Raw genomic sequence first — 9,561 nt, 5'->3', positions numbered from 1 at the left:
CTAATTCAACAGTTGTCAATACATGATTTTTATGATTTTTTCTTATTGAGAGTCAAGCAGTCTTATAGGTTACTTTGTAAGCAGGCAAATTGGTGAAATGCTCTACAACCTGGTATGGAGTAGTTTTCCTCTCATCTTGTATGTCTCACAAAGGCTAAGATGTTTTTTTAGTGGGACTGTATCATCCTGTTTAAAGTCCTCACAAATGAACATGAATATCATGGAAGCACTTATTTCTTTGAGAAATTCTTTTGGCTGAAGACTTAGCCAGGTGTTAAGTTTGTTTGATTTCTCCCAACTAATAGACATGCTAGTCATAAATATCTAAAGTCTCTTTTTCTCAGAGACCCAAAAATATAGGTCACAGAATAGTTGTGAATTTAGTTCAATCATCAATAAGCAGCGTATAAAATCATTGACATCATTCCCAGTGTATGTGTGTGTTTGTGTGTATCCAGTGAGATTCTTCTGGTTTCAGTGTCCATGATAAATTCAACAAAGTTTCACCAAATTTTCTTATTATAGATCACCTTCTGGATAACAAAATGCTCTTATAGACTTATGAATGCTATCCAGAGTTAATATATTCTATGATATTGTACTTTGAGGGTCTCTCCCTAATTCTAAATAGATCCTGAAAGCAAGTTCATACATGAATAAATACTTTTTCTTTAATACTTTGGCAAATGCAGAGTCCTTTAGGTTCCTTGTTGGGTATAGTTGGACATACTGAGTACTGAGATGCATCAATCCTGATATATGACACTTGTTCTTTCTTCCTCTTTTCGTAAGGAGGAAGACAGTGAGAACAATTTTTGAAAAGGTGCAAATACTTGTATTATCTAAGTAATTAGCATGAGTCTGTAGTAATTTTTGTTTCCTCCACAGAACTGGAATATTCCACTTTTTATTTTCTTGTTCTATTTCTTTAAAACCATTACATAGAGATTTCAGAGTCAAAGAGTGATATGCACTGGGTAGCACTATTACTTTCTGCTACCAATAGAAAGATCTGGAATGGTCTAGTGCAATATCACATTGTACAGATTCAATTTCTGCCCTTGTCTCATTGGTAAATATCCTTTAAAAAACAGAATGAGTGCTTTTTAGTCATTACATCACTTCTTTTCTGGTATCAGTTCATGTAATTCTTAGTCAACTGTCTTCACTAAACATTCATAGGCAACTTAAGCAAAGAAAGTTGGTTCATTAAAATAAGATTCACACATTATGCTGCATCTAGTCTGGTATATAAATCAACATTTTTTACAGGTTATAGCTCATCATATAATATCTGAGTTTGTCTACTCACCCCATAGCTCTTGGAGATAACCAGATTAATTTCAATTTCTTATTTGCTTCTATCATACGCAAACAAAGAAAATTTGCTGTTGTGCTTCACAGAGTTATTGAGATGGAAGGATTTTTGTAAAATTTAAACATCTGCCAAAAAAAAACCACAACCATTATTATTCCTGATTTCAACTACATTTCATTTTTGGATCTTACATAACATGGAGATTCTCACCCTCCTTAGCTCTCTACCTGCTATTTTGGACATTTTAATAATTAAGCGACTTTTTCTTGAATTCTTTAAGATTTATCTCTATGAGGAAGGTTTTTGCTTTTGTTGTTGGGCTTTTTGCTTTGTTTTTTTTTTTGGTTTTTGTTTTGTTTCATTTTTCTTTCTGCATGTATTTTACCTATCCCAGTGTCTTTGCACATAACAAGGTCATAAAAAAACATACTCAGGGAAAGGGCACCATAAACATGGGCTAGAAAGGCAGGAAGATGAGAGATATGGAGAAAGACAATGACAAAGACAAATATCTGCAGAATGTGGATATATTTCATGAAGAAACATTTTCTTTAAAAAAATCATTATTTTAAGAAAAAAAGGGAGGAGAGAGAGACAGACAGACAGACACAGATGCAGAGACACAGAGAGATGCAGCAAGACAGAGACAGAGGCAGAGGCAGAGAGCAGAGACAGAGACAGAGACAGAGCAAGCCAGCCATCCAGAGACAGATAGACAGAGACAAGGCAGTCAGAAACGGAGAAAGCCAGAGAATGAATCATAATTCTGAAACCTACTGGCTGACTGATTTTGAACAAGACATTTATCAACTCAGTACTCCAGTCATTTCCCTGCTAGAAAATTGTGAAATCATGGCTGAAATGCAAGAGAAGAGACAATTGTCTCCTTTGATGATATCACAAGTTTGGAACAAAAATGAGAAAACAAAGAAGCATTACTGGATATTATATAAAGCGCAGGTTTTCTATTGACCAAAAAATCATAAGGTCTGTTGACACCCTTTATATTTCAAAACCATGAGCAAAGCCTCAAGTTTACTGCCTTTGTTATTTTGTTGTAACTCTAGTCAGCCAAATAAAGTTATTTCTTTTGAGGAATGATACACAGATTACTTGTGCAAGAGGAATGCCTCAAAATAATTGAAGAATTGTGTCCTGATATTAAGATTAGATTTATATTAACATGAATTAATTTTCATACAAATTGAATTTTAAAAATTAATTAAAATAAATCAAAAAGTATCTCACTTTATTTTAAGGTACAAGTCAATGGAGAAAAAAATTGAAAATATTACTTTTTGACAGCTGTTCCTACCTTCAAGGTATGGGAAGATGGGTGAGTAGAGAGAATTATTTAGACTTGGCTAGGACCTTGGAATTTTATCAGTTCTAATCTGCATTTTTTTTTCAGACCAAAGGCTAAAATGAACAGAGTGTAAAGGACTTGCCAGTGGCTACACAAAAAGTATGTAGTATAGCCAGTAGTTGGACCTTCAATCTCTGACTCAAAATTAAGTATTCTTATTTCACCGTGGCACATGAACAGTCACACCCCATATACTGTCAATTCTTTTTTAAAATGTTGGTTAATTTTGCTGAATTGTATCTCTGTGTGTGTGTATGTGTGTATGTGTGTGGGTCTTTCTCTCCTCTCACTTTCTTTCCACCTTCTTACAGGCTCCATCTCTCATCATTTATTTTAACAAATATCTGCAGTATTTGGATGTATTTCACGAAGAAGAAAACAGATTGTTTTAAAAAAAATCTCTATTTAAGAGAAAAACAATAGTAAAATGAATGGTTATTAGCTAAATCTAGAGAAGAGAAGGCAGCAAGAAATAATTGCCAAATCTGTAGATTTTGTATTAAAGAAAAACAACATTTACAATTTCTGTGTAGACCTGTGCAATTCATTAACCTCACTGGCTGTTGGTCCTTAAAAATAAGTGTATTGAATTTGGTGACAATTAAGGTACCTTCCTTCCATGAGAGATGGGACCACAATTTGGAATTTTTACCAAACTTCAGTGAACATTCCCTCTTTTCTTTTGGACCCCAAATTTATTGTTGTTATGGACAAATACATATATATATATATATGTATATATATATATATGTATACAGACACCCACACCCACATGTGTGAGTGTGTGTGTGTGTGTGTGTGTGTGTGTGTGTGTGTGTGTGTGTGTAAAGAAGCAATAGCTTTGAAAAAGTGAAATCATCATTTTCTAAGAGAAACTTCACCTTTGCTCCAGTATTCTGTTTTAGGAATAAGAGATTTGGACTGAGTTTTTAGAGTTTATTTTTTTCTTTAAAATTCCAGGATTCTATGGTTTAAATGAGTTTATTCTGAGATCTTAATGAGTATAAGTGAGAATTTTTCAACCTTTTGAAAACACAATTGTGAATTTGTGAGTCATTACTGATTAAAATAAAGGGACTGACTATAGAGTAAGAGGAAGTAAAAAATAGGTATATGTATCACCCCCTCATTTTCACCTTTAGAATTTTCCGTTATAATAACAAAGGTAGAACTGACTGAATAAAAGCAGACAAAAATAATCATGAGCAACAGGATAACTTTGGTGGCTCTGATCTCTGGGGAGGAAATGGGGTTGAGGCTACTGTTATAAAAGTGTTGGACTTACCAATGAGGTCTGAACAAAACAAGTACATTCAAATTTTGTATAATTAAAATTTTTCAGATTTCATGTAATTGAAATTTTCCACTTCTCCATTCCCAAGCCCTCTTAATTCCAGGTCTTTCTCTATTTTATAATTTCCTGTTGGTCCTGTTTATAGCTTCCCTCGTGTATATGTGTTTGCATGTTGTCTCCCCACTCTCCTTATACTATAAGCTCCTCAATGGCAAAGAATGTCTTTTGGCTCTTTTTGTATCGCCATTTCTTAGGAAAGTGCCTGGTATATAATAGGTGCTAATAAATGTTTATTGAATGAATTAAATTTTTATTTCTATGTAGTTGATTCTCAGGTCTACATCTTCTGTAGTAACCTCCCTTGTAATCTATAGACTCAAATTAACAACTGCCTCTTGGACACATGAACCACAATATCTAGGAACATACAAGCTATTTTTAAGAAATCATCTTTACCTGGAACACCACCAACATCTTAGACACTCAGAATTGCATCCTTGGATTCTGCCCCACAATTTCCCAAACCGAAATTCTGGAGGATTGTTACTATTGTAATGACAAACATGTAAGATGTGTTGGTATGAAGCCTTCGCTGGCTTGATCTTTCAAATATGTGCAGTCTTCTTACACAATAATTATTTCCATATGCTCAAAGTTCCAGTTTGCCTGGACATCTTGCTTTCACTAACATTTAATAATTGATTGATTGGATCCATGCTTCTTCACTGGCCATCTGCCATGGCTGGAATAGTCTCCTTTTTCAGTTATCAACTTTTTACATATATCTAAACTTAGCGAGTAAACATTTTACATATTACTTCCAGCTTAGTGACTACTTACATTTATTGCATGAGCTATTTGTTTGTTTATTCATGTTTAGAAAAATCATCGCTTTACTATTATATTAATAATCAATTATTAAATTGTGATCTGGTAAACTGGTAAAAACTCAGCCTCTGAAGGACACGGATGTTTGTGAAGATTACCCCTACCCTCAAGGAACATGCTCTTCAATGTTGGGCAACACCCTACCCAATTAGAAGACCTAACTTTTGTTTAGAGTATAAGCAAAATCCAGTCTTGGTGAGTTCTTACCCTGGGGAAAGGAACCCTGTCCTTACATCCCTCCATTAGAATTTAGAGTGATCCAGCTAATGAAGGAGAAAATCAGAGTGGTCTGGATGGAGATGTATTCCTCTGTCTAGATTGCTGGAGATAGCTGAGTCTCATCATCAAACCACTCTCAAAGCAGCCCATCTCCTCATTAAATATCCATCAATTAAGGTTGATTTTCATTTGTTAAAGGCATTCCCTTAAAAAAAATAAAGCTTTCAGACTCTCCATGGGTCATTATTGGTTACCAAAGGAAACCACTGGCCAGCAATTTATTCATTTCTGGCTATCCTAAATAATGCAAGATTTAAGAAAATATGATGTAGAAAGACAGTGTGAGCACATACTGTTTGAAAAATGGTGCCATTAGACTTGCTTAATACAAGGGTGTCATAAGCCTTCAATTTGTAAAAACCATATGGAGCTTATAGTTGGGTTTTATGTAAGAAAAAGTAAGAAGTCCAGAGAAACTGGAACTATGAGTATGCAGAAAGAATTAAAATATAAGAAGATTGGAAACATCTGAAAGGATAAGTCTGTCAGGGGTCTTGCCAGAACATCTAATACTTTTGTCATGGAGATATTAAGGAGCCAAAAAAAGTTTATTAATTTCAGGGGGTGGGGAGCAGTTGGAAGCCAAGGTTATAAGGTGATTTCTTAGGAAGAGGCAATGAGTTCTGTTTTCTGTATGTGAAAATTTGTATGATCAAGTGGTGATTTGGTGATTTTAGATTGTACATTATGGGAGAGGATACTGCAGGATATATAGACCTGGGAATCATCTACATAGAAATGACAATTTAATTAATTCAATATATATTTATTAAGTGATATATTTATTAAGTTGTCTAAGTAGGCAGTCTCCTAAGCACTGGGGATACTAAAAGAGGAAAAAGGGAGACTGCCCACCTGGAACTTACAATCAAACAGGGGAGAGAACATTCAACTAAATATATACAAAACAAGGCATAAAATGGAAAAACAAGTGATTAAAGGTGAGGAAGCCCTATAATTAAGAGGGGTTGAGAATAGAGGAATGAGTAATTGTGATTAAGTGAAATTAAAAGTTTTTTTCAAAAACAAATTAATGGAGCCAAAATTAGGAGGACACAAGAAAATGGGAGAGAAAATTTTACAGAAGTTTTCTCTGATAAAAACCCCATTTCTTACATATATGTGGGACTGAACAGAAGTCATAAAAAGAGCCATTCCCCAATTAGAGAAATTCACATACAAATACTTCCAAGATACTTCCTCACATTTATCAGATTGGTTAACATCAGAGAAAAGCAATATAAAAATATTAAAGAGGATGTGGAAAAGTTAGGTCACCAGTGCATTGTTAGTGGGGTTGTATACTGGTCTAATCATTATGGATAACAATTTGCAACTGTGTTTGTGTCTTTAGAATTATCCAACAAAATAATAAAGAGAGAAGTGACTGAATAAAAATATACAAAGATGCTCATGAGCAACAGGATACTTTTTGGTGGCTTTGGTCTCTGTAGAGACACTGAATCTGAGGCTGGTGTTATGAATATGTTGGACCTGCTTGTGGTATCCATACAAAACAAGTACCGTGTAGCCACTGGAAATGGCCATGAACCCCACAAACACTATATCATAAAGTGACTTCCAGATTACAGGTTTTGAGGTAGTCATGGCATACCTGTGCACGGAACAATACCTTAGGTTCCTATTCAGCTTACTGTTTGTGTTGTTCCTGGTACCAATCACATTCAGAGTCATAACCACATATATCAACAGAATGAGTAAAACATGAAGACACTGGATGGAACAATGCAATGTGGAGCTCTGACTTAGAACTCAGCGTATTTGGGGATGCTGGAACAGAGGATATTGGCTTGGAAGACACTCAGGAGGCAGGTAATACAAATGGAAAAACCTTGGGACACTCTTTGCAGATAAACTATGATTTTACATTCAGTGTCAGCTAGGAAAATTTTCTGGAGACAAATCTGAATTGCCCACGGTACTCCCCTGAAGAGAATCATCATAATTTTGGAAAAGGCCAAATTAATCAAAATCATGCAAATGGTTCTTATCCTTTGGCGACTTATTAAATTAGACCTATACAAGTAAAGGAGTAAACCATTCCCAAAGACTCCAATTATAATCTGACCCATGTAGGAAACACACAGGAAAACATCAGATGATTCCACTCCTTATCATATTAGACAGAAAAAAATAGTATTCAGATCCAAAGTGACTTGGAAAAGAAGACAGAGCAGAAGAAGAGGCAGCAAGACATAATGGGTGGATCTGTAGATTTTCTAGTAAAACAACATTTAAAATTTCTGTCAGACACTCACTCTCTGTGTAGACCTGTGCAAAGCATTAACTTCTCTGGCCATTGGTTCTTAAAAATAAGTGTGTTGAACCTGGTGACAACTAAGGTGTCTTCCTCCCATGAGAGATGGGAGCACAATTTGGAATTTTTACCAACCCTCAGTGAACACTCCCCTCTTTTCTTTTGGACCCCAAATTTGTTGTTGTTGTGGACAAAATGATGTGTGTATAAAGGAGTAATAGCTTTGAGAAAGCAAAATCATCATTTTCTGATTAAGAGAAACTTGACCTTTGCTCTAGTGTCATGTTTTAGGAATGAGAGATTTGGACTGAGTTTTCAGAGTTAATTTTTTTTAATTCCATGACTCTATGGTTTAAATGAGTTTGTTCTGAGACCTTAATGAATGGGAATGAGAATTTTTCAACCTTTTGAAAACATAACAATTGAAGATTTGTGAGTCATTACTGATTAAAACAAAGGGACTGATTGTAGAGTAAGAGGAGGTCAAAATAACAGGGATATTTATCATCCACTCTTGTGTATCTTTAGAATTTTCCAGTACAATAATAAAGATGGAAGCAACTGAATAAAAGCATAGAAAGATAATCATGAGCAACAGGATGACTTTGGTGGCCTTGGTCTCTGGTGAGGCGACAGGGTTGAGTCTAGTGTTATGAAGGTGTTGGACTTGCCAATGGTGTCTGAATAAAACAAGTACCATGTAAGCACTGGTAATGGCCATGATCCCTAAAAACACTGCATCATTAAATGTCTTCAACATAACAAGTTTTGACACAGATACAGCATGCCAGTCTATATAACAATAGCCTAGATTTCTCGTAAGGTTATGCATTGTGTCATTCCTAGGGCCACTCACATTCAGAGGCACAACCACATCTGTCAACAAATTGAGTACCCATATGAAGACACAGGATGGAAGAGCCCACTTTGGGGCTCTGGCCTTGAGCTGTGCCCATTTGGGGCTGCTGGAACTGATGGCGATGGCCTGGAAGATGCTTAGGAGGCAGGTATTACAAAGGGAAAGACCTCGGGACACTCTTTGCAGATAAATTATGATTTTACATTCAATGTCATTCAGGAAAATTTTCTGAATACAAACTTGGATTGTTGATGGAACTGCCCTGAAGAGAATCATCATGATGTGGGAAAAGGCCAAATTAATGACAATCACACCAATGGGTCTTATCTTTTGACTAGTAATTAAATTAAAGGAATAGAGATAAAGGAGTAAAACATTCCCAAAGACTGTAATTATAATCTGAAGCAGGTAGAAAATACACAGGATACCATCATAAGACTGCATTCCTTATTTTCTTGGACAGAAAAAGGCTGTTCACATCCAGTGTGACCTGGGAAGGAAGAGAGAAGATTTTATTATAGAACCAGAAATTCAAAATGAGATTTCACCCATTTCTTACCAACATGGTGAGGTTCAGTAATCCTTGTTTTTTTATGGACATATAAAGGTTTAGAAAATACTTTACGTACAACAATTTTTTGAGTTTGTTGATGCAAATATTCTTATTCTGGGGCAGTGTAAAATGGTTGTACTTGTAAAATATAGATTATTCTTATTCTAATTATTGATAATAGCAGGCAATCTGCATAGGAACACGGTATCTATGTTTCAGACAGAATAGAACCAACCTCAGAGGCAATACCATTGCTTCATGTAATATAACCTATAGAGCTACACGAGAAAGGGAGAAAATGATCAACTTTAGGGACATTGATTGGCAACCTATATACAAACAATAGAGATAACATACATAGCCATGCATGTATAACTAGCATATGTGTATATATGCACATGTGTGTCTGTACATATATATATAATATATACATGCATAAACATACATATACATACACACATATTTATACATAATGTATACCCAAGTATATCTGAAAGAAAGAAGGTTGGAAGAAAAGAATGAAGGAAAAGACAAAATGATGCAAACAAGGAAAGGAGAAAAGAAGGAAGCATTTAGAAACCACCTACTATGTGTGAGGTAATCAGCTAAAAAGTACTCTGATAAGTAGATGCATTAATATTTCTATTATAAAATTGGGGAAACTGAGGTAGATGAGGTTCAGTGACTAGTCCAGTGACACAGCTATTAAGTGTTTGCAACTGGATT

General features: G+C 35.1%; 1 protein-coding gene and 1 pseudogene across 1 annotated transcript; both read right to left on the bottom strand.

Annotated features, from left to right (window-relative positions):
* Positions 1-3,655: 3,655 nt before the first annotated feature.
* Positions 3,656-7,238, bottom strand: LOC118854990 (annotated as a pseudogene).
* Positions 7,239-7,775: 537 nt separating this feature from the next.
* LOC118854989 (vomeronasal type-1 receptor 4-like) lies at positions 7,776-8,726 on the bottom strand. The gene has a single exon (XM_036765144.1). It carries the CDS (start codon positions 8,724-8,726, stop codon positions 7,776-7,778), a length of 951 nt encoding a protein of 316 aa, XP_036621039.1.
* Between the last annotated feature and the right edge of the window lie 835 nt (positions 8,727-9,561).

This window comes from Trichosurus vulpecula, chromosome 6 (assembly GCF_011100635.1).
Source record: "Trichosurus vulpecula isolate mTriVul1 chromosome 6, mTriVul1.pri, whole genome shotgun sequence".
NCBI classification, from domain to species: Eukaryota; Metazoa; Chordata; class Mammalia; order Diprotodontia; family Phalangeridae; genus Trichosurus; species Trichosurus vulpecula.
The sequence above is the reverse complement of the archived record's forward strand: the minus strand, read 5'-3'. Positions and strand labels throughout refer to the sequence as shown.

Bases quoted from the DNA above. Each gene is read 5' to 3' on its own strand.
- LOC118854989 (XM_036765144.1), bottom strand. From the start codon at position 8,726: ATGCAGTCTTATGATGGTATCCTGTGTATTTTCTACCTGCTTCAGATT.